The sequence below is a fragment of the Balaenoptera ricei genome, chromosome 12 (genome assembly GCF_028023285.1).
Source record: "Balaenoptera ricei isolate mBalRic1 chromosome 12, mBalRic1.hap2, whole genome shotgun sequence".
Taxonomy (NCBI): domain Eukaryota; kingdom Metazoa; phylum Chordata; class Mammalia; order Artiodactyla; family Balaenopteridae; genus Balaenoptera; species Balaenoptera ricei.
In genome coordinates this window covers 30,774,089-30,800,158 of record NC_082650.1, presented here as the reverse complement: position 1 = coordinate 30,800,158, position 26,070 = coordinate 30,774,089, and the positions used below count along the sequence as shown (strand labels likewise).

At 40.4% G+C, this 26,070-nt stretch overlaps 1 protein-coding gene and 1 pseudogene across 1 annotated transcript; one reads left to right on the top strand and one right to left on the bottom strand.

The window, feature by feature from the left end:
* Window positions 1-1,692: 1,692 nt before the first annotated feature.
* VNN2 (vanin 2) lies at window positions 1,693-18,378 on the bottom strand. The gene is made up of 7 exons (XM_059941934.1): window positions 18,166-18,378; window positions 17,917-18,047; window positions 10,796-10,988; window positions 8,245-8,533; window positions 6,559-6,932; window positions 4,999-5,169; window positions 1,693-2,249 (listed from the first exon to the last, which is right to left on the bottom strand). Exons 1-7 carry the CDS (start codon window positions 18,376-18,378, stop codon window positions 2,058-2,060), a joined length of 1,563 nt encoding a protein of 520 aa, XP_059797917.1. The 3' UTR covers window positions 1,693-2,057.
* A 5,403-nt stretch (window positions 18,379-23,781) lies between these two features.
* On the top strand, window positions 23,782-24,412 carry LOC132376064 (splicing regulator RBM11-like; annotated as a pseudogene).
* Window positions 24,413-26,070: the final 1,658 nt, after the last annotated feature.

Below are 26,070 nucleotides of genomic sequence, written 5' to 3'. Positions count from 1 at the left end.
TGCAAAGAAGGAATAAAAAAGTAGAAAGTAGAGGTAGTGATCCTTGCAGAGTAGGTTGCGAATATATCACAGAAATTACTGGACTAGATTATATGACAGGGGCAGTGTCACAGAATGAATGGTAAAAAGATCAAAGAGAATGCATAGACCATGTCCCAGTACCTAGTGCCTGGAACATAGTATGAAATCAACAAATGCTATCTGAATGAAAGAACAAAAGACAGAGAGTGAGCGCTGACGGAAACCTGAAGCTGAAGGAGCAGCTTTGCAGTACAGGTGCCCGCAACTGGGAAGCTGTGACAGCGCATTTTAGGAAGAAGCCTGGTGAAATCCAGGATAGGTGGAAACCAGCACCTTGTTTATTCCCTCCAGAACCACAGGAGACTCAAGAACTAACATGAAATTTTAAGGTGAGACAGAAAGACGCTTATCAAAGAAACTGGACTCTGACATCAGATTCGTTAGAAACTAAAGAGCTACTCCCTCAAGCGTAGTTCCCTAAATCAATGCCAAATGAAACTACTTGAGTTGTTTGATAAAACACAGTGGGTGTGTGAAAACCACTGACAAGATGTGGGTTAAAACATTGTGATGCAATTTTGCAGTTAAGTACTCTTTATTTTCCTTGCGACTGGTGCTCTTTGTTTTTCATTTTTGTTTTTATTTTTAATGAGTTGAAGTACAGCTGACAGCTCTAAGTGTGAATGAAGGGAAGAACTGTCCCTTAGAATCTGTGAGGATATCCTTGCTTGTATCTTTCTCAAACCAGTGGGTTTAGTTTCAGCGGTCGACGGGAAGTGAAATATCATTGCCCAAGAGTCACAGAACACATTGCAAAACCATTGCATAATGTCTAACTTCCTCAAGCGAAACCTGGCAAATCTGAAATGTTCTATATTTTATGAAGAGATAAAAGAACACACAATTTTGACGATTATGTGATTTTGGACTATTTACATACATGTACATTCACCACCACTAAAAAAGCAGGTACTCAATGTTGAAAATAGTGTTACCATTAACAGTCATGGTGGGGCTTCCCTGGTGGCGCAGTGGTTAAGAATCCACCTGCCAACGCAGGGGACACGGGTTCGAGCCCAGATCCGTGAAGATCCCACATGCTGCGGAGCAACTAAACCCGCATGCCACAACTACTGAGCCTGCGCTCTAGAGCCCGCGAACCACAACTACTGAGCCTGCATGCCACAACTACTGAAGTCCACGTGCCTAGAGTCCGTGCTCCACAACAAGAGAAGCCACCGCAATGAGAAGCCTGCGCACCGCAGCAAAGAGTAGCCCCCGCTCGCCACAGCTAGAGAAAGGCCGTGCACAGCAACAAAGACTCAACACAGCCAAAAATAAATAAATAAAATAAATTAAAAACAAAAAACTAAAAACAGTCATGGTCTTTGTGTTATGGGATTTGTGCCTGTTAGATTACACCACGGCCTTTAGGTAGGACTGTTTGGAGCTATGAATACCCATTAACCTGGACTAACTGTTATTTCTTCTAGAACATCTCAAAACGACTTTCATTGTTAAGATAAACTTCAACGTTGGAGTTTATGTTTCCAATGAAACTCCAATGAGTTTATGTTTCCATCTGATTAGAAAGCAAATCCTCCCCAATCATTAGCACAGAAAACTAGATGAGTTCAAACTGTCTTTAATGTCAAATGGAATTCAGTCATAAACATCTCAATTCCCATCATTACTGTTCTCTCCCAAGGCTACCACTATATTTACAACGTCCCTGAAGCTCTTCACTCTGCTCATGCTCACACACACAAGCACACACAAGCACACACAGCAAGTAAGGCTGGAGTCAGGATTAGTCCTCATTTACATGACCCAAACCTCAATTATACAATTATACCATACTGTATTATTTCAGCGTAACCAAGAAAAGAGGCAAAATTACCATAACACTTAAATATAATCCTTGATGAGAAAAATATATATATCTGGAAATCATTGGTCTATACTAGGGAGCGAGCCATTCAAAGTTTCATAGTAAACTTGGGATGCAACAATGAATATGATAAAGTGATGATGTCCTACACCATCACAATATTTTGCAAAGCTATGATCATTAATAATGTGGATATTATCAGGTAAGTTGTCGCTGAGTTGCTGGTCCTGCCTGAGATGGAACGTACGTCTTCAGTGTACCATCTCCCAAACAGTGACACTGTTAGGATAGGCTCAGATGATCCATTCTTGTTTACCAAACGCCCATCTTTTAGTACCTAAAGAAAAAGTGGGAAAAGTATAGTCAACTTGATTAGAATATACATTACAAGCAGACTCATAATTTTGAAACCATCCTAGATATCATGGTAGGTAAGGGGGCTAGGGCTGGGGTTGGGGGATGGGGAACAGGTGGGAAAGATAGGAAACAGCTATTTTATATGTAAGGAAGACTAGAGCCATCCTAGAGGGTTCAATAATTGAGTTTAAACAATCAGATGTAACCCTTAATGAAAAGTCAGAAATCATCAGTAGCAAAAATCTATTGAGTCCAATTATATGCAAGATAACCAGGAGCCAGAGGCACACAAATAACACCCTTCCCTCAAGAAGCTTAAAAGTTAATGGTGAAACTGAGAAGATCCCACAAATAAAGAGAGAAATCAGTATATTAGTATATTGCAGAGAGAAACAGGTATGTGCTTAGGAGGTCTGAGAAGGAATAGCTGAACTGCTCTGCTTCCCAAGGTGGGATACAGTCTGCTACAAGGAGCAGTTAGGAATTTCTCCCTGGGGCTGTATGATGGAAAACTTTGTGCCAAGTGGAAATCAAGCAGCAAAGCCTCATTCTGAGACAGGAATGTATGTGACAGATCTAGGCAATGTGTTTTCTCACTCCAATTTGGTTAGAACCAGCTGTGTGCTGGAGCCAGTGGTGTGTAAGTTCACAACAACAGACTGTTAAATCTCCAGGAATTTTGACAGCTGGTTGTTGCATGGCTGTTCTTGAAATTGATGGTGGTGAGAATATTTACATCATGATAACTGGCAAATGCCACAAATCGGAGCTTTTCTTTTTCTTCCTCAGAGAGTGGCTTGTTACAATTTACAGCACATCACTAGCTGGAGTTGAAGATTATTGAAGAGGAGACTAAGCCATATGGTCAAAGAGAACGGTAGGGATTGGATTTGTGAAAGTCATGAATGATCAGATCTATCCTGAAGGCAAGAGGCTTCTCTGTAAGGGAGTAATGTATGCAAAGTAATGGAACAAGAATAGAAAAAAACACAAATAGACAACAGATAGAACAAGAATTAAAGAACATGAGTTCATCATCAGTTGTGAGAAGGACAGTTTGGATGGGGAAGAAATTAGAAGGTGAGAAATTAGATACTTAATAACTAGAAGTAGAAAATAACTAAATATCCCCGAAGACGATAATTGTGGTGACACATACACACAAAAACATAGCTCACTGACAAGTCGTCAAACACACAACCTGTTGGTAATTAAACGAACAAATATAAAATGTTAAATGTTCATTGTTTATTAAGTGTTCATTGTTTCCAAATAGTCCCTTGTTTATTAAATTTTTCCTTAAAGAACAAAAATGAAATAAAAGAGGTATATTTCAAATTACATTTGGGTGAAAGTTTGAAACAAGTTAAACACAAATATTTAGTTTTCTTGTGACTTTTCATCAATATAGTAAAATTGTGTCTATTTTGACCTCCTTGGAATTAATTGTTCCACATCAGTGATTGTCCCTTGGGTTCTAGTTAGAACTTAGCATTTTTACTGCTTTCCTGTTACAAATTTTCCTAAAATATACTATATAATTAACTGGCCTTCTATGTTACACACTCAAGATAATTTGACCTTTTTGACTATTCCCTTAAACTGGTAGTTTTTACCCACCAAAATCACCTGTAGGACTATGAAAAATATAGGTCTCATCCTCAGAGATTCTGATTTACTGTATCTACAGTGGGACCTGGCCTCCTACTCCTCCAGTCTGTCTGCACATTGATGTATACTTACATGATGTTCAGTACATGTGGCCTAATTCTGGCAAGCTTTTCCTCCAGTTGTTGATGAACTTGGTTAACTAGGTAAACTCTTTGAGGTAAATACCTAAAAATACATCCTGATACTTGTATAATGCTTCACTGTTCACAAAGTGCTTTCACATGCATTACCAAATCAGTGAGGAAGATATTCTCCCCATTTTACAGGTAGGAAATTCAGAGGTTAACTGGCTTGCACAAACTTACATAACTAGTTAGTTGCAGAGGCCACACTTCTGATAATATAGCAGAGTTAACCTAAAATGTTAAAGCAAGGTGTTTCCCACAGTTGTGATGGTCAGTAACACTTCATGCTCTTAGCGTAGAACTAAGGATGGGGAAAAGATAGGCAATGAATATGTTGGAATCTCTGCAGAAGTGATCCTCAAAGATAATGTGTAAATATGTGTTGATGGAGAGTCCATCAGTCAAGGAAACTGGGAAAATACTCAGGAAGACATGGTCAGTGTGACTCATGTAAAAAACTTGTCATCTATGGCAGGGGTCCCCAACCCCCAGTTGCAAGCAGAGACTTGAAAAGAACTGGCCTATTGTGTCTTTCCCTACTTATGCTCTTGGACTCCTTAATCTAACATGTGAACAAGACCAGGCTCTCTGGAAGATGAGGGACCACAGAGGGAGAGTGGCCCCAATCATCCCACCTCTCCAAGACTATGCCATCACAAAGCAGCCCGCCCCAGCTAACCCACCTGCTAGTGGCAGATGCATGAATGAGCCCAGCCAAGATCAACCGAGCCTCTTCTAGTCCAGAACAGCCTAGCTACACCCAGTTCACATCACCAACCACAGAATCAGGGCTAAAGAAATGGTTATTGTGTCAAGCCATGAAATTTTGAGGAGTCTGTTACACAGCAAAAGTTAACAGATACAGTTGTCATAGCCTGTTTTATTTGACTTCAGAAAACATATAAAATGAAGACACTCTTAAAGTTATCCTACCTCAAATTTTCCAGGTGCCAGATTGATTTTAGTAAGTAGCACTTCAGGGAAAACATACTCCGTTCTAAATGTGCCACTTAGGGAGAACATTTCAAATCTTGTCAGAGCAGTGTCTACTGGCTGTCCACAAGTTGTCAGATTAGTAGATTTACATCTCACCATTGTGCATACCTGTGTAGAAGAGATGCAGATAAAATGCAATGTCTTGCATCTAAGTTACTTGTACTAGAACTGTTGACTCAGTTTATAAACGTAGCAAAGTAAATATTTTCACCATTTGATAAAGGGATTTGGATCATATAATTACCTGCTTTGTTGAAAATGGCAAATGATTAAGAACCAACCCTCACTTCCTGGGTAGCTAGTGGGATTGAAAGAAAGAAGCCAGTTTAAAACTGGATTTGTAATAGGAAAGAATAAATCCACTCCATATTGGATCCGTTTCTCTTTATTTAAACCTTTGTAGTCTACTGCTTTTGCTACAAGTTACTCACTAAAGGCATGCTGCCTATAAGCTTTAAATTATACATAATGAACCATCTCTAAGAATCCTGCCTTTCATGTAATGAGCTAAAATACCTTTGTTTAGCTCACAGGAAACTTCCAGACCAGGCACACCTATGAATGGCTGCAGGAAGGAAAAAATAAACACATCCCCTCCAGAGTCTTACTGGAACTAGGACTTTACCCCCTCCCCATTTAGTGTAAAAGAAGCCTGAATTCTACCTCAGGGAAGATGGTTCTTTGGGACACTAGTCCACCATCTTCTCAGTCTGCTGGCTTTCCAAATAAAGTCACTATTCCTTGTCCCAACAATTCATCTCTCAATGTATTGGTCTGTCATACAGCAAGCAGTACAAGCTTGGACTTGGTAACAGATATAAACCATTAGTCTGGCATGTCAGATGATGGCATTTGGCCCAAGAAAGTAGAGGTATTTGGGCAACAGGAATACAAAAGCCAAAAGGATGATTGAAATTTTGACCATCTCTTTTTTTTTTTTTCATATCCGTTTCCTTAGGAGAAGGCAGTGAGGCACAGAGTAAAATAAGAAAAAACAAATGCATAGCCAACATAATACAAAAAGTTTAAAAAATTTGTCAGTGGAAGGGCATGAAATGATCAGGATATTTGGTTACAAGAGAAGTTAAAATAAAAGTGATATCCCTACTTATTGTTGGTTTTAAAAGTTAAAACAAAACTTTATATTCAGATGTGTTAGCAAAGCTGCTTAAAGAAGCCTTCTTGAAGTTCACTTCAATATGTAAACTAGTTTCATTAGTCAAATAGAAAATCAGCATCGTCAGGCTAATGTATTCTTTTAAGGTGCTCAAAGCAAGCAAGCAATGATACTTAGCCCCCTTGCAAATATCACATGATTAATCCCAAAGTGTGTGTGTGTTTGTGTGTGTGTGTGTGTGTGTATGTGTGTGTGTGAGACACTGGCAATGCATGCAGTCATGCCAAGGAAAAGCATTTGGTTCCCTGGGACAAATATGAAAACTTAACCCTGGAATTTACTGACATCCAAACACTCCCTTTCTCTCGAGCTTAGATTACCTGCCAATACTCTCTTCTCCTTCGGCCATGAAGTCCAGCAAAAGCTCCTAGAACATACACTTCATTCTCCTCTTTTCCTAACATTCTGTAGCTTAAATGACAGCACAGCTCTTTTTGACAGACTGTAAGGTTTCCTGCATTTTCAAAGAGTTCTGTGAAGTTGAACTCATCCCGGGAAATAAAGCCCCTAAAGGAGTTTTTCTGTCCTGGGAATGGTTTGATGGTGGTGGCGTAGGCACTCCAATTCACAGCTGGTGGGTAGGTCAGAGAGTTTCGGGGATGCGAATCCACCTCTGCAAAGAGGATCTTTCCCAGCTCTGTTTCCATATCATAATGATATACTTTGGGCGAGTGTGGTGCATAGATACCACTGCCTGTGAATGGAAGACAAGTCTTTTAAAAACAAAAAGCAAACCCAACACCACCAGTTTCCCCATCAGAATTCAGCATGTGGTCATGTCACAAGATTAGTCACAATGAGAAAGCACAAGGCACTGAACATCTAAGTATAATACTTCTCCTATTCTCTACTGGAGGAGATTAAACTACGTGATCAGTGGTCTCATTTCAAATAAACCTTGAATATAATTTACTAGCATTATAGAAAATTAAGCCAAATATTAAAGTCATTGTACTCAGGCATTCCTGAGAGGTAGGGAAGTTAATACAAAATTCCCTCCTGTTCTCCATTGTGGTGGTTTTCAAATATGTTCCAAAATTCTTCAAAACTCCTTTCTCCAATGGGTGGATCTAATTCCCTTCACTTTGAGTGTGGGCTTGACTTAGTGACATACTCCTAATCAATAGAACATGGTAGAAATAATGGTTTGTGACTAGTCATTAATGGCAATGCAGCTTTCCTCTTTCTCTCTCTTTCTCTCTCTCTCTCTCTATCTCCCTCTCTCTCTCTCCCCCTTTCTCTCATTACTTGCTCTGGAGGAAGCCAGCTGCCATGTCATAAGGATACATCACACAGCCCTATGGAGAGGCCCATGTGCAAGAAATGAAGGTCTCCTCTCAACACCCACTGAGAAAGAGAGGAACCCTACCGATAGCCATATGAGTGAGCCATCCTGGAAGCAGACCTGCCAGCCCCAATCAAGCCTTCAGATGACTTTCAGCCCAGCCAACAGTTTAATGTAACCTGAAGAGATGGCCTGAGCCAGGACCACCCAGTTAAGCTACTCCCAAATTCCTGACCAACACAAATTGTAAGATAATAAATGTTTATTGTTTTTAAGCCACTTTCACTTTTTACTTTTAAAGCAATTTGTTATACAGCAACATGTCAATAATACACTACTCTGCCTTGCCAGTTATAGAGCATATCTTGTTTAGTTCCCTGCTTTGCCCCCTACTATCTCGTGGCCTTTGGCAAGTTACTTGCATTTTTGTGTGTCTCAGTTTTGTAATCTGCAAAGTTGGAATGATAGTACTCAGCGCATACATAGAGTTGTTGTGAGGATAGATGAAATAATACACATGAAAGTCTTAACACAGCCATAGCTGTTATAATCAGGCAGTAGCTTTTCTTTTCTTCTTCCTCTTTTTTTTTTTAATGAAAGGATACAAACATAGTAAGAAGTCCCAACAAAGAACCAAAAAATTACAACAGGTCATATCTGAGGCACACGTTTCTCTGCATTTAGAAATATAATCTGCAAACCACATCTGGTCATGAATTACCTGTCATCTTTAGGCTGACATTATGTGTGTTGGCCACAAGAAGATTAACTCTCATTCCCATTGCCCAAGCTGAATGAAATTCAATAGCTGTCAAAAAGGGCAAAACATTCATCCAAGCTGTGGGAAACAATATGGTGTCCACGTGGAAATCTTTCACCAGGGTCACAGCAGGATCATGGAAGAGAATATCAAAGCATGTGAAAATGCCAAACTTTCCAAAGGAGGTGTTGAAAGTCACCAACTCCGGCTTTTTGGGGACATCAAACTGAAGCTCAGAGTAGAGGTTGTACTATAACAAACACACAGGATAAAACCAGGAAAGGCTTGTTTATTGAAGAGGTGACACATGAAAACTCTCCAAGTTAGTAATTTTGAGATTTGGCAATGCTCAATAGCAGGAAATCTATAGAAGGTGAATAACTCTGGTGACTGGAAGTTAATTTCCAAAGAAAAATACGGAGAAATACAGTCTCTCTCACTCCATCTCTCCCTCTCTCTCTCTATCTTTCCCTCTCTTTCTCTCTCTCTCCCTCCCTCTCTCTCCTTAACTCCCTCCCTCTCTCAATCAGGAGCCAAATACCTCCCCATAAATCCTAAACACTATGTGCTTCTTGAAAGCTGAAGACATACATCATTTTTCTTTGAGTCCCTGATACCTCAAAACATAATAGATGCACAATAAATATCTATTAATCAGATGAGGGAGGCCCTCTCCCTCTTTACAGTGTCCCATCCAAAGTAATTTCAGGGACTCTTACCCAGCTTTCAAAATTGTTGTTAAAAATAAATGTTTTATTTCATTCTCTCTGATTCCCTCCAAGTAAACTTGAGAAATGAACCTAGTCTAATTTAATAATCAGGGTCAACAGCTTAATAAAATGATTTGCAAAGTAGGAAAGACTGAGGGTTGGGAGCCAGACTATTAAAACTTCTTTCTAAATTTATTTTCTAACTAAAAAAAAATCTTTAATTGAAATTTACTAGCATTTTAAGAATTGATTGACAAAAGTACTCTTATCAGATCCATATGTCAGAGAGCATGGGTCACGAACTGTTCCGAGGTACCCTGATGGAAGAACGAGAGCTTCTCACTTTAGGATGACCCAGGTCCTCATTAGCTGTCCACATCCGGTGCACTGTGCCATCCTGCCGTTTACTGGGCCTGGATAAATGGATTGACCAACTATGCTACCAGTTTAACTAGGTCAACACTTACAGAATGGAAGAGTAGCTGCAAAGAAAGAGCCTTTAAAAATGATACTCAAAATGCAAACACAGTCTCGGAAATAAGGGAAAAGGAAGTACTGACATTTCTATTTCCAGTCTGAGACATATTTTTGAGGAGAACACAGAAGTTTAATTACATATAAAAACAAGTTGTGAAACCCACAAGTTTATGAAGAAAACTTTTTGAAAGTTTTGTGTTTTATTTATAAATACACAAATAAACACACAAAAAAATATAAATATATATATATATTTTAAGTATTTGTTTATTTATTTATTTATGGCTGTGTTGGGTCTTCGTTTCTGTGCTAGGGTTTTCTCTAGTTGTGGCAAGCGGGGGCCACTCTTCATCGCGGTGCGCGGGCCTCTCACTGTTGCGGCCCCTCTTGTTGCGGACCACAGGCTCCAGACGCGCAGGCTCAGTAATTGTGGCTCACGGGCCCAGCTGCTCCGCGGCACGTGGGATCTTCCCAGACCAGGGCTCGAACCCGTGTCCCCTGCATTGGCAGGCAGATTCTCAACCACTGCGCCACCAGGGAAGCCCATTATATAAATATATTTTATTTTGAGGACTCATGTTAAAATTTTTTTCCATATAGAGGTATATGATCAAAAACATTTGAAAGTCATTGGCTCAATATCACTCCTCTTGAGTAATATTTATTTTTCCCTAGGACTTCCAGGAGATAATTTCTCCAGTCAGAAGATTTTGAAGCCACAATTAAGATGCTTAGAAAAAATATGGGAGAGGAAAAGGGACATTCACACTGACCTGCACATCCCATAACCATTTAAAAGGTCAGCCTCTCTCCCGGTCCAATTTAGTATAAAATTATCACTTCAGGTTATTTTACTCTTTCAATTCAGATTTTAAAGTAAAAAATTTTATGATTTGACCTTAAATCAATAAGAAGATAATTAAATTCACTGGTATAGAAACTGAAAAGAGAAAGATCATTTTTGTGACTTGATAGAAAGCAGGGAAATTAACTTCCGTGCAACTGATTCATACAATGTGAAAACATCTTTTATCATTTCAAAATTAAATGGGATCCAGACTACAGTCATCTCAGTATCTTTTATATCAATATTAAAATTACTTGTTTTATATATGCTTTATCTCAATCCTGGAGTATTACCAAACGTTTCTTACAGGTCTCTGCCTACAATTTTTTCCACATTTCTAAAGTGTCATTTTCTTTATTGCTCGCTTAAAAAAAACTCTTGGTAATATTGTGTTATAAGAGAACGAAGCTCTAACTCTTATACACAGCATGCACCCCCCTCATAGCAGGCTGCATATTACACACCCACCCCCTCTTACCTTATGGTAACGTGCCACCAGCTTTCCCTTTGCATCATACACCACGTTGGTGTTGTATTGATAATGGCCATTAGGAGGACACGTGGAGTCACAGGAATTACATGGCTTTTTGTCCCCAATATTTGCCAAGACATAGATAGAGTTGTTCTTGGCCAGGCAGCTGAGTCTTGCTTGTACTGGTGTACGACCAAATCTAAATCCAATTTTAATTAAGACATTTCAGTAAGTCAGACAGAGAAAGACAAATACTGTACGATATAACTTATATGTGGAATTTTAAAAAGTCAAACTGGTAGAAACAGAAGATAGAATGGTGGTTACTAGGGGCTGGATTGTGGGGAACTGGGGAGATGCAGTTTAAGGGTACAAACTTGCAACTAATAGATAAATAAGTCCTGGAGACTGAATGCATAACATAGCGTTTATAGTCAACAATCCTGTATGATAAACTTCAAAGTTGCTATGAAACTAGATCTTAATTGTTCTCCACCAAAAAAGAAATGATAATTATGTGACATGATAGAGATTATATGCAGAAGTCACAAATTATGCCTAACCTTGATGAATTTTTTTCCACATTGTATCTATTGCTCCAGCAATTTATTATTCACTCTCCTGCATCAACAGTTGTCATCTCTCTACTAGATCATTCCATCAGCATGCAAATATGCTCTAGTACCTCTCATCTTTAAACAAAATAAAATAAAAACCTCTCTTGACCCCCATGCCCCTCTACTTTATGCTCCATTCCTTAGGTCCATCTTACAACAAAACTCCCTGGAAGAGCTGGCCATTTTGCTATCCTCAGCCCATCTTCTCCTGTTCTCTTTAGAAGCGCTCAGATCAGCTTTCATCGCTATCATCCCACCCGACAACTGTCACTAATGCTGATGATGACATCCACATGATGTCATCATCATGTGGCATCTTGTGATCTTGTGCTACTTACCTGCAGCAGTTGACACAGTTACTTACACCCTCCCCCTGGAAACACTTCACCTTGCTTATTGGACCCCACGCTCTCATTCTCCTACTCACTGGGTGCTTTTCTCCATCTCCTTTTCTGGTTCCTCCTCATCTGCACTGAGTCTAAACACTGTAGTTTCCTATAGCTCAAGCATTAGATCTCTTCTCTAACTCACTCCATAGATGAACTCATCACGGTGTTAAAAATTTTTTTCTCCCTCTTAGTGGTAAGTTTCTTTTCTTTTTATAAAGGAAGTTTATTCTTTTATTATTTCCAAAAATAATCCAGCTCCTAAAGTCTTGAAGTTTAAGATGTATTTGGGAATCTGTTTCTTGGTAGTTGGGGAATAGCCAAATGACGTTTCCTCCTGGTGTTAAGGCGGAGGTAGGGGTCTCAGTCTGTTAGTGGTGGTAATCCAAGACGCAGACGTATTATCTGGGTAGTGCAGGAATGGAACACCACTGGAACTCCCCTGGAAATGGTAGTGCTGTGAGCCATTAGACCAAGGCCAGCTCTGAGTGCCCTGACGTTTGGAAGCCCATACTCTCAAGATACCAAGATAACTGACAAATAAATAGCAGACTACAACAGAAGGGACATTATTCTTACCATTGTGACTTTCTTTTTAGCTGTAACTCTGTGGCCTTATGTTATGCAAAGCGGTCTATAATTCTTATCTTTGGAGATGAAAGGAATATGAACAGAAATGTTTGCAGGGCTTATAGAAAATTTGACTACTGTGTCTTTACAGTGAATTGAATAACTTTATATGATGAAGCTAACTTTCCTACTATAGAAATACTTTAAAAAAGTTTATGTTTAAGGACATAAAAATGTGCTTGACAGTGAGTGCCTAGAACTGTGCCACTAAAGAAGGGAAATCTTATCTAAGAAGGTACATTTCTGTACCAGAGTTGTGTTGTAACCATCCTTTGGGCCCTCTGCTGGAAAAGTAGAATCAAGTCTCAAATAATGTCTTTTTAATTATATCCTATAGTATTACAGATGTAGGACAGTACTGTATCATACCTCTGTGAATGTAAGATATCTTGTACCTGCTTTATGATACATAGTAGTGACCATGCTTTATCAGATCTATTTATAATGATGTTATTCTAGAATGTTTTCTTTCCAGATGATGATTGAGAAGCTAATAAAGAAAATGGTGCCAGGTACCACAACAGTAACAGAACTTTGCTGTTTTCTGAGGTTTTGTTTTTTACCTTTTTTTTTTAATAGAGTGTGCTATATGTCTCTATAATTTTGTGCAGATGACTGCAGAACCTGGAAAAGCTGTTGCTGCTATTGATGCATAAAATACTGCTCTTGGTCTTTTTATATAAATAATAAATCTATATATATGTACATATATATGTATATACATAAAATTGGAATTTTTGGAAACTTTAGCTGTGCTGTCAACTTTGGAAAAAGTATCCCAGTTGTACTGTGTTGAGTTGGCACTGTACAGAAATTAACAGCTATATTGGTCTAGAAACGTTAAATCATAATTTTTTCCATTTGTACAGGGGTAACACACTGTATTAAATATGTAAGGTCTTATCTACATGGGTTTGATTACAGAAACTAACAAAGTATTCTCTAAATAAAAACAAAAGTACAAAAATTGAAATGTGCTTGAAAGGGGCTTCCCTGGTGGCGCAGTGGTTGAGAATCTGCCTGCTAATGCAGGGGACACGGGTTCGCGCCCTGGTCTGGGAAGATCCCACATGCTGCGGAGCAGCTGGGCCCGTGAGCCACAACTACTGAGCCTGTGCGTCTGGAGCCTGTGGTCCGCAACAAGAGAGGCCGCGATAGTGAGAGGCCTGCGCACCGCGATGAAGAGTGGCCCCCGCTTGCCACAACTAGAGAAAGCCCTCACACAGAAACGAAGACCCAACATAGCAATCAATCAATCAATCAATCAATCAATAAATCTTAAAAAAAAAATGTGCTTGTAAGGTCTCTATTTTTACCCCGAATAAAGAATATGTAGAGTGCTTTTTAATTTTTGTGGTTTCATCTGTGAATAGGTAACTCTTTGAGACATTTCTGCTTCCACTGAGGACCAAGATTCTTTGCTCTTTGACATTACTGACCAATGCGGAGTTGGCGATATACTTATTGATAAGTTATTAACCTTACTTGAGAATAGTCACACTAAATGTGAAAGGGACAGAGTGAGAGCCATGTCAGGGTATCTTTTTTAAACTAAATGTGATTATCAATATTTAAAAATGCAACTTTACTATTCTTGTATAGATGATAGATATTGTGTTTTATTTCCTAAAGCTTAATAGGTTTGAACATGGAGTTTATTTATAGAAGACAAATAAGAGGAAATTTATAAAAGTGAATGTCTGAATAGAATAATGATAAACTTATCCATCCTATAAACTACATTATTACATTAGTTTCATTAAGAGCAATGTGATTTGAAAAAAAGGTCTGTATTGGGCTTCCCTGGTGGCACAGTGGTTAAGAATCCGCCTGCCAATGCAGGGGCACGGGTTTGAGCCGTGGTCCGGGAAGATCCCACATGCCGCGGAGCAACTAAGCCCGTGTGCCACAACTACTGAGCCCGGGTGCCACAACTACTGAAGCCTGTGCACCTAGAGCCCGTGCTCCGCAGCAAGAGAAACCACCGCAGTGAGAAGCCCGCGCACTGCAATGAAGAGTAGCCCCCGCTCGCTGCAACCAGAGAAAGCCCACGTGCAGCAACAAAGACCCAGCGCAGCCAAAAATAAATAAATTAAATCGATAAATTTATATTAAAAAAAAAAGGCCTGTATGTGAGAAGATTACTGTGGACCTAGATTTACTTAGGAGATATTTATAGATGGTTCCTCATTTGAGCTGCCACTGCTAAGGCACCAATGAGAATCTAGTAAGATTCACCTTTGATTTTTACAGCACAATTATGTGTTTTGGAGCTTACATTTAACAGGCAGTCTGAATTCAAACCTCAAACGCTTCTTTATCATGACTGAACCTCCTGCTTCCTTACTGTAGCTCTTTATACATTTGCTGGTTACATGGGTGAATGAGTGAATGAATGAATGAAAAGGGATGGATTGATAGTTACTCTTCTCCAGGTTAGTAAATCTGATTTAAAAATTTTTTCTCCCTTTCTCCCTCCAACCCAGACCTTGTCTTTCATGCCAGACTCGAATATGCAACTGCCAAGGTTGTATCTCCACTTGGATATCTATTAAATCACAGCTCAAACTTCAGATGCACAAAACTGATTTCCTGAGTTCCATCCCAGACTTTCTATTCCTTCAGTGCTCCTGTAACCGAGAGCACCCTATGGGACCTTCCCAGGACAGACTCCCTCCATCCTCCATGTCCTCTACCTGCCTCTTTCTTTGTGGAAAAGCTTTAGTCTCCCAGGCCTCCCCTGAGTCACAAAAAACTGGCTCAAGAATTAATGATTGGAAGAATGTAAACACATAGTAACAAAAAAATAGCAGTTGGGCCGGGAGAACTGGTAACAACTTAAATAATAGATTAGCCATACAACAGAGTCACAGAATCTTTAGTTCCTCCCCAAAGAACATAAATAACAGAGTCTGACACACATTCCTCAATTGTTTTGCAGATACTAAAATCCCCACCAGATGGAAGAAGCTAACTGCATGATGACCATGAGCACATAACCCCCAGACTGGCTGGAGCCTGAGGAGAGATGATGTTAACCCCTGTGACATCACCCTGTTACCTCACCATCAACCAATCAGAGAATTGTGCAAGAGCTGATCACACACCCTGCCACTCTCTCCCTCACCTTGCCTTTAAAAACCCTTCCCTAAAATCCAGCAGGGAGTTTCAGTCTTTTGAGCATTAGCTGCCTGTATGCCTTGCTTGGCCCTGCACTTTCCTTCACCACAGCCCCGTGTCAGTAGATAGGCTTTACTGTGCCTGGGCAAGTGGACCCAAGTTTGGTTCAGTATCACTCCCTATGTCTGTAAATGGCAATTCCACGCCTACAACTGCTCAGGCCAAACACTTGGGAGTCACTCTTTGTTTGTTTGTTTTCTTTTGTTTTCTGGTCGTGCCAAGTGGCCTATGGGATCTTGGTTCCCTGACCAGGGATTGAACCTGCGGCCCCTTCAGTGGAAGCACGGAGTCCTAACCACTGGACCGCCAGGGAAGTCCCATTAGCAGTAATCTTTTGATGTTGGGCTACCTTGTTTGTTTTTTCCTTTGGGGGCGTTGCAAAAACTCATATATCTTGGCTCCTCCCTTACCTCTTTGGAACTGTCCGAAGAGGTGTCTGAGGGGCTGTATCCCAGGCTAAAGTCCTTGGTAAAGCCCCAAAGAAAACATAATTGTCAACTATTAGGTTGTGCTTTTTTTTTTTCAGTCAGCATCCCTATTCTTATCTCCAAATGACATTCTATATAATAAATGAGTTTGTTTACATCTATCTTCTCCCACTAGAATATTCATAAGCCACAGGGAGGGCAAAGACTTTGTTTGAATAAGTGCTATATCTCCTATTCTTAAAATAGTATCTGGCACACAGTAGATGCTCAATAAGTAATAGTTAAATGAATTAAATGTAACTGTATTGGGTGACAATGCAAGCCCATTTTCTGTCAAAATTTCTTTTTTCTAGTGTAGAACTATGAAAGAGGTATTTACTAACCGTATGGAGTAGACCTCTCCGCCAACCTTCACCAGTTTCCATAGCTACTGTGATATCTGACTAGTCCATAAATTTGCAACATATGTTGTTTTTAACAGGAAGTCCATCTTACAATCGTACTGTGAGATGAAAACAAATGGGTTGTCCCGCTTCTCAAAACTTCTAGGCAGAAAGACTGTTCAGGGCTTCCCTAGTGGCGCAGTGGTTGAGAATCCGCCTGCCAATGCAGGGGACACGGATTCGAGCCCTGGTCTGGGAAGATCCCACATTGCCGCGGAGCAACTAGGCCCGTGAGCCACAATTACTGAGCCTGCGCGTCTGTAGCCTGTGCTCCGCAACAAGAGAGGCTGCGATAATGAGAGGCCCGCGCACCGCGATGAAGAGTGGTCCCCGCTCGCCGCAACTACGGAAAGCCCTCGCACAGAAACGAAGACCCAACACACCCAAAAATAAATAAATAAATTTATAAAAAAAAAAAAAGAAAGAAAGAAAGACTGTCCAGCTATTGCCCCTCTTCTTCCACAAAAGTGTTTCTTACAAACATCATAGGAAGCATTAGCTCAGAACAGGAATGATTGGCAAGTGGAGCGGTTGACTGTCATGTAACCCGATATTCTCCTCGTTGTGCGGTTAGTCACTTTAGAGCTGAGAAAAGCCGCTTTCTGATAACACTTATATAAAATTTACACTAACCAGGAGTGCCTCAAAAAGCGTGGTATCTATAATCCTCCAGCAAGAACATGGCAAAGGGATGTTTAATAAACTTAATTTGAGGTACAAGAGTGAGAGAAAGTGCAAGAGGGTAAGAGATGGTGAGAGGATTTGATAGTTGAGAAAGAACGAGTGTGAAAGAGTGAGGGACTTTTTACTGCCAGTATAGAAGTGTGCAATCCATGCCTCAATAATTCAAGCCTTAGTAGATAGTAGGAGTTATATATTAAATATACACACATATATTAAATATTTTATATTAGAAAGTTTCTAGATTACTTTTTCCCAGGAAAATTAGCTTTATGAGCCTAGGAAAATGCAAGGTTTCAAAACATAAAGTCTCACTAGAAAGTAGATAGTGAGGTCTTTCTGCCTGGGAAACAGATTCTAGAGCAGAGAGGCTATGAATTGAAATATAATACCTTCAATAGAGACCTTGGAATATTTTCCAAACACAACCCCGTGTCCACTTCAGAAATTAACTTTCATGAGAAATTAATATTCATGAGATCGTGTTCCCCTTAGTTTCTAATCCCAGTAATAAATATTTTTATATTTCTCCAAATTTAATAAAGATACTAGATTATAAATAATTGTTAAATGGCATCTAGGTACAATTTTTAAATATCTAATGAATGCCGATATATATATATATATATATATATATATATATAAAACAATAACATACACCACATACATGATCATTCAGGATTTATCATTTTGCTGCAGTGAACGTGTACATTTTAGAGAACCACAGCACTTTCGTACAAACAACTAGGATAACTCAAATACCTGTGTGGGTCTTGACATGGAATCCAATTCACCAGAGGATCTGGAATATCCTCCAGATAAGGGAAAATGGCTTCCCTGGTAAATTTCCATCCATAAATTGCATCTTCTGGAGTCACAATGATCTGAGCACCCTGTTTAAAACAAGTTAAATCACAATTATTTCTCTATGTATGTAGACAATTCAACACTCGAACCTTCACCAGCTCTCATGCTCCTCATACATTATGATTAGCAGAAGTAAAAGAATACCTGTTCAGCGGCCTGCTTAATTGCTATCTCCAGAATATCTATATTCTTGTTCATGAGGAGCAAGGCATCATCCTGAGAAACACGTGTTTCTGTGTGATTCGGCAATATGACCGCATGTTCATATACTGCAGCTTTGAAAGTATCCAAAGCGCTGACATGCAGAATAATTAGGGCCAAAACTGCCACGGAAGTTTGAAAAGAGGAAGTGATCATGATCAAGGTCTAGTGAGTTCTGCAAGTGAAAGTAACATTCATGTAGTATTTATAAAGAAAGGAACATTTAGGTAACATGACTGCCAGCTCTTATTTTACAATCTTATGAATATTATGCCTGACCATTTTGGAGGAAAAAAATTCCAGTTCCATGAATACAATCAAAAAGTATTGCAAGGATTGTACATGTACTATTGATAAGATTTAATGTCAAATTTCAAAAAGACAAAATTCAAATATAGTACAATTGTACCCTTTTATTAATAGAAAGAAAATAGTAACTAAATTAACTCTCATGTGAAAAACCATAATACAACAAATCTCATTTATTAAATTACAAAAACCAGATAATAATTTTTTTCTGTTCTGTTGACAGATCTACGTCATGTTTATTTTTAGAAGAGAAGAAAAAAAATTAAAATATTTACTACTAGGAAAATGCAATACAGGGCAATATTGGGAACAAAATTCACCCAAGTCAACACTCTGACTTACCTATTAAAGACTCTGAACCTGCACTCCATAAAAACAAGATTTTGTGTCTGGTTTGCTCACTGCTGCATCCTTAGTACCCAAAGCACTGATCCTCCAGGGGCTGGTCCCTGGTGTTTAGCCAGAGGAGAAATCAAGAACTTCTGCTAAGGGGGCCCTGGCCCTCCGGGGACTAAGCCTCCTTCCTCCCCCACTCCTTTTCTCCCCATCCCTCTCTCCTTCCTTCCTTCCTTCTTTCCTTTCTTCCCTCCTTCCCCCCTTCCTTCCTTTCTTTGGAGATAGATGGAAGGGAAGGGAAGCATCTCACTCGGGCTGGTGATTATAAAGATCATCTCTATTATAACCCAGATAAGATGTAATTTTCATTTTTGTTAGAGGCAAATAACCACGTAAATGAGCTTTTAAGAAAAACGCATACATTATGTGACCTCTGATAACCTCCTAGGACATCCATATTCTCCCTTCCCCAGTCCCAATCCTATCACACAAGAGTTTAGTGGGGTTTTTCGGTTTTTGATTTTGTTTTTTAATCTGAGTCTCTTCATTCAAATACTTTTAGATGGCATAGAAGAGTAGAAACAAATGAATAAAATTCTTTTATGTTTCCCCTCATACTGAGATAAAAGTCTTGATATAGATGAGGTCTATATTTGAGGTCTAAAATATGAGGTCTAAAATATGAGGTCTGCTCATATTTTCTGCTTTGAATAGAAATTTTTAGTAAAGAAATAACTTCTTACCTCTATAGAATAGAAAACTGAAAATAATTTCTAGAAAAATGGTCAAGGCTTTTAGTGGATAATGTGAAGGGAATGAGATTTTTATAATCTATTTTTATATAGTAGATTATGAGTGCCTTTAGAGTCTACAGAGCATGTAATGCAAATGCCCACACTTTACAGGACAGGAATCTGAGGCATAGAGAGGCAGAGTGACTTAGAGCAGGGCGTAGGACTTTTCACTCTTGATTCCAGAATCTTCCCCGATACCCAAGACATCATGCATGAGTCTGTACTCTGGTTTAACGTCTGCATCCAAGTGTCTGGACACTCACTTGCATCTTTTTATTTATTTATTTATTTTTTTTGCTGCATTGGGTCTTCGTTGCTGCACACTGGCTTTCTCTAGTTGTGGAGAGGGGGAGCTACTCTTGGTTGCAGTGTGCTGGCTTCTCATTGCGGTGGCTTCTCTTGTTGTGGCTCACGGGCTCTCGGGCGCGGGCTCAGTAGTTGTGGCGCACGGGCTTAGTTGCTCTGCAGCATGTGGGATCTTCCTGGACCAGGGCTCGAACCTGCGTTCCCTGCACTGGCAGGAGGATTCTTAACCACTGCGCCACCAAGGAAGTCCCTCACTTGCATCTTTTAAGGAACCCCATTCAAAATGACCACCTTAGGAAGACCACAGATAAATCCAAATACTGAGTGAGTACTTGATGTAATTGAGAACTGTAAGCTCTTTCATTTCTACAAGTATCAATATAATTTGGATCATGATCTACTTCTTTGTGATTTAATCTCACCAATTAGTAATACTTCATTATCTCTTTTGCTTGTAAGTAGTTAGGTAAGCTGGTGAAAATAAACTAACATCTTTACTTTTGGAGGGTAAGAACAGAAACAGTCATATATGTCTTTCGCATCTCAGTGTCCCCAAATTTCCTGGACTTTTTTCTCTCTTTGTGGCTATAAACAAGAGAAATAGTGTCTTGTTTATTCGGGTTTTTTGGCTGGAGGGCGAAAGGGGAAGTGGTTTCTGATGCGAAGTCAGGGTGATTAAGCTCCTTTTTTTCTCTGCAGCATTTCAAAATTGTCTCATAAAAACTGAGAATCTGAGTAACTAAGACAATGGCATGGAAGAGTCAGAAGCTAGTAAATGAAACAACAATTTAAATATGGAAAAATCCATGAGACATAAAGAAAAAAGTGAATAATTTTTACATACATTTGTCATAGAAGCAGCTGATATTGTTTTAAATCTTCAGAGGTAAAAGACTAAATTCAAGACATAGAACTTTAAGAGTTTACATTTTCATGCTCATAAAGGTGGTTGATTAAGTAAGGCTTAATTAACTTCTTTAACTCTGTTATAAAATAATGTTACCTGGCCACAGGGTACATTGATTAAGTATTAGTCACTGTTAATAGGACCTATTTACTAATTTACCAATTTGTGATTAATGGAATTGATTTCAAGGGTGAAAAGTTCCAATCAATTCAAAATTATATGGTCAAAGGGCCACTATAAAAAAAATAGACATAGTTCAAATATTTGTTTCTAACTGGGAATCTGGTCATCTCTTAAAATAGTATTCAACTGGACTTAGTTTTCTGGCTGTAATAAGTAAGAAGAGTAGAAGTGTAGTTTCTGCTTTGCACTCCACTTCTCTGAAACTCTATTTCTCACCTTAAAAGTTCAGGTAATCATACCTGCTCTATCACCTTCACAAAGTTATTCTGAGAGTCAAAGACATATGAAAGTCCTCTGCAAGATTATGATGGGATGACAATAATTAACAAAAAGGGGAGACAATTTAGTAATGTAATGATCCTGACTCCATAATTCATCGTTAGGTCCACAGAGCTACTGTTGTTCGGCTGGACAAATCTGGTCTATCTGGGGCACTGTGCTGAGGATGGGATGGGAAACACAGCACCTGGCCACTTACTCCTGGATCATGCCCAGCTGGGCCTGGCAGACGTACATCCTCGGCGTGGCGAAGGCATCGTAAGAGCACCAAGGCCCCAGAAAGGCAAGGGGTGGCTCCTGGCTCTGATTCAGGCCTCAGGACTTCCTGGTCTGGCCCCTCTCCCAGGTGTGAAATGACATTAACAAAGAGTTGGAAATAGCATGTACAGTCACTGATGGCGTTTCCTCATAAGCAGCAAGGATGACATCAAAAAATAAGTAAGCAAAAGAGAAAAACCAGGCCCTACTTTTAAAACTATTTTCTCTTGATGCTGTAGACCAAAAAAAGGATGATACTGTACCCCCCCCCCCCAAAAGTACTCGGTGGTAAAGAGCAATGTTTCTGTCCCTGTCCCCATCGGAGACTTGCATTGGTCTTTAGCAAGCCTGTCTGAGTCAGCGTTTGAGAAAGGAAATGGCTGCTTGAGCAGAACCAGCCTGAACTTTATTTATTTATTTATTTATTTATGGCTGTGTTGGGTCTTCGTTTCTGTGCAAGGGCTTTCTCTAGTTGTGGCAAGCGGGGGCCACTCTTCATCGCGGTGCGCAGGCCTCTCACTATCCCGGCCTCTCTTGTTGCGGAGCACAGGCTCCAGACGCGCAAGCTCAGTAGTTGTTGCTCACGGGCCCAGTTGCTCCGCGGCATGTGGGATCCCCCCAGACCAGGGCTCGAACCCGTGTCCCCTGCATTGGCAGGCAGATTCTCAACCACTGCGCCACCAGGGAAGCCCCAGCCTGAACTTTAACCATCTTTTGGGGCCATATCCCAGCCCAGGTGAGGTGCTCCTCCAGCTCTGGACTTGGATTGGTGTTCAGCTCTTCAGACAGTTCATGCAACTCAAGCCAAGAGAGAATCTGAGAGAGTAGTGATTCATCACAGCCTGCCGCTCCCAAAATGGGTGGAAAGGGTTGTGCCATAGGAAGTTGCTAATCGCCACCTGTTTCTGACCCGCGGCAACAGTGATTTCATGTGGTTCAAACTACCCTTCTGCTTTCTGCTCTTAGAAGTTTAGGATCGTGGTAGGCTGGGCTGCAGAAGCCCCTTTGAACTGGCAGTGTGCTCCCACATTGTCTGAAGGTCCCCACTTCCTCAAAAGAAAAATAGTAACAAGCTCTCTTCTTGATGATTTCACTTGCAAATCCTTTATTTTGTTCTGATCCAACTCTGCCAAAGTTTATTGACTTCACCAACAGGAACTTCTGAAATGTCTGTTAGTTGGTGTCATAAACTGAACGTTTGCGTCCACCCCACCAACAAATTCATATATTGAAATCACATCCCCAGTGTGATGGTGTTAGCAGGTGAAGCCCTCGAGAGGTGATTAGATCCTCAGGGCGAAGCCCTCCTGAATGCGATTCCTGCCCTTATAAAGGAGACCCCAGTGAGCCACCTGCCCCTTCCACCATGTGAGGACACAGGACCACCATCTATGAACCAGGAACTGGGTCCTACCAGACCTGAATCTGCCAACACCTTGTTCTTGGACTTCTCAACCTCCACAACTGTGAGAAAGAAATTTCTGTGGTTTTTAAGCCACCCAGTTGATGGTATTCGGTTGTAGCAGCCTGAACTAAGATGATATTGGGGGATGGTTAGGGGTATGGACCCTGTAGCCAGAATGCCTGGGTTTGAAACACTTCCTATCTGTGTGGCCATGAGCAAGTTATATGCCCTCTCAGGGCTGCAGTTTCCTTCACCTGCAAGATGGTGATAAAATGTGCTGAATAGTTTTGGCTGTTATTATTATCTCATGCCCACAAGACGGAGGCCCTATCGTGAGGGCAATGCCCAGTGCAGTGTTGACCCACGTCTTTAAATCTCTGGTCAGATGCTCACCTGTTCTCGGCCACTAACTCACTAAAAGAATGTCAATTAGTTCACATTCTCTATTTTCTCATTGTTCTGTCGCTTTCCGCAAAGTCGTTCATGTTTCCTGTCTTCTATGTCAATCTGACCTGAATGGTTTCGCCAGGGATTATTAACTTAAAGTCCATTTCTATGAGCTCATCTGGACGGCTTTTCCTGCAGCAGTCCCACAGATTCGCCCTCTGATCAATACCTCTCCCTATTTCACACATCATTCTATTTTTTTAAACCTCACACACACACACACACACACACACACACACACAAAACTTACCAAGAAACTGGGTTACTTCTGCGTTGCTGTTGGGAAGATTGTGAAATGATACAGCCACTCTGGAAATCAGCTTGGGAATTTCTATATGAGCTGCTTCTTCAGTTTCTTATAAGCTGGGCCATTAACCAAAGTGACTATATTCAAAGATAGAGAAGAAAAGCCGAAGTCTGCGTTTGTCTGCTTTGACCACCCAGAATCCAAACCTTATGCTTTGCTAAATGGAATTTGTTCATATGGAAGATCAATTAATATGCAGCATCTGTTTGGGAGTTCTTGCTCTTCTGAATCAACTAACCAAAGTCCTGAGAGCTGCATTAAGACACATTCACCAGGTACAGGGATGGAAAAGTGTGGGCAGATCTTCCTTTCTTATGCAGTTTTTTTTTTTTCCAATTAATAATGCTGTTTTACCTCAAGAATATTTTTTCTTTCAGAGAGTTTTCAGTGACATGCGTGAAATTAAGTCCTGCAGCTTCCTTACTACCAGATGGCAGTGCCACTTAATGCACAGCCCTGTCCTCACACCATTCGTGTTCCAGATCTAGAGGTTGGACCCAGCTCTTAGGAGTGGACACACCGACAACCAGGTAACTCTGATCTTTATCAGATAAGTAAATAAAAGAGGCAAAAGCAAACCAGTAATAGCAAGAGAAAACAACAGAGGAAATGAATATAGCCATTCATTTCACTTAAGTTCTGAAAGTGAAAAGTATTAATGTGATGTTTGCAAAAAATTAATAAACAGAAATCTCAATAAAGTTGGGAGACCAGAGAGGAAGCTCTCACACCCTGCGAGGATAGCAGAGCCCACCAGGGAAAAGAAAAATTCATCTTCTTTCCTGGCAAGAACTCAACCAACGAAACACCATGGGCTGTTTGTTTACCAGAGCCCTCCCAACTTCCTTTTTCCATCTATAAAAGTGTCCTCCTTCCCTTGCTGTGTGGGCACTTGTACAAACCCTGAATTGCAATTCTCTATTGATTCTAAATAAACCCATCTTTGTTGAAATATCTGGCTGTCTATTTGTTTCAGGTCAATATGTTCAAATGAAATATATACCTACACTGGTTTTAATTCTCAAAAGAAAAAAAAAAAAACCCTATTCATATTCATCCAACAACTGATTTCATGGCTGTCATTTTTTTTTTTTTGGCCTCAATGGGTGGCATGTGGGATCTTAGTTCCCCAACCAGGGATCGAACTGGTGCCCCTGCAGTGGAAGCGCTGAGTCTTAACCACTGGACAGCCAGTAAAGTCCCTCATGGCTGTCATTTCTGAAACATATAATAATGTGACTTAACTGATTTGGTATTCAAATTTATCTTAAATGACAAAAACTTAAAAATGATAATAATGTACTGCTTTTTGTACTTGTGCTACTGTTGACCATGATCAACCAGAAATGCATTTGGCTTATTTTAGTACTGCTGATGCAATTGCACTAAACTATAAACCAGAAGTTATTACTGAACATCATGCTTTCTCAGATTGTCACCTATAAATAAACTGGGATTCGAAGTGGAGCTGTGGATTTTCTGAAAGAAACTAGTGCAAATATTTTAAGAGTTGCAAGTTGTTCCTAATGAAAAACTGAATAAGTAGGCTTTTGTTTCATTTGTTAATACTTTGGATAACATTTTACTTTTTCTGTCTTAAGTATGTTGTTTCTTACTCTCCTGTGTGTTTATTTCACAAATTGAGGACATATGACAGTGAGACCAAAGGAAAGCTAACTATCATAGTCTTTGGATCATTCCCTTTTGCTATGATCGTATATAAATAAAAGATATCGGGGGGAGGAGAGAAGATGGCGGAAGAGTAAGACGCGGAGATCACCTTCCTTCCCACAGATACAGTAGAAATACATCTACACGTGGAACTGCTCCTATAGAACACCCACTGAACGCTGGCAGAAAACGTCAGACCTCCCAAAAGGCAAGAAACTCCCCCCGTACTTGGGTAGGGCAAAAGAAAAAAGAAATAACAGAGACAAAAGAATAGGGACGGCACCTGCACCAGTGGGAGGGAGCTGTGAAGGAGGAAAGATTTCCACGCACTAGGAGCCCCTTCGCGGGCAGAGACTGCGGGTGGCGGAGGGGGGAAGCTTCGGAGCCACAGAGGAGAGCGCAGCCACAGGGGTGCGGAGGGCAAAGCGGAGAGATTCCCGCACTTCCCGCACGGAGGCTCGGCGCTGACCAGCACTCACCAGCCCGAGAGGCTTGTCTGCTCAGCCGCCGGGGCGGGCGGGGCTGGGAGCTGAGGCTCGGGCTTCGGTCGGATCGCAGGGAGAGGACTGGGGTTGGCGGTGTGAACACAGCCTGAAGGGGTTAGTGCACCACAGCTAGCCGGGAGGGAGTCCGGGAAAAAGTCTGC

Excerpts from the sequence above, each read along its gene's own strand:
- VNN2 (XM_059941934.1), bottom strand. The coding sequence starts at position 18,378 with ATGATCACTTCCTCTTTTCAAACTTCCGTGGCAGTTTTGGCCCTAATT. Across the intron at positions 8,534-10,795 it reads TGGTGGCACGTTACCATAAG|TACAACCTCTACTCTGAGCT; the intron begins GTAAGAGGGGGT and ends TGTTTGTTATAG. Across the intron at positions 6,933-8,244 it reads TGTCAGCCTAAAGATGACAG|GCAGTGGTATCTATGCACCA; the intron begins GTAATTCATGAC and ends TTCCATTCACAG.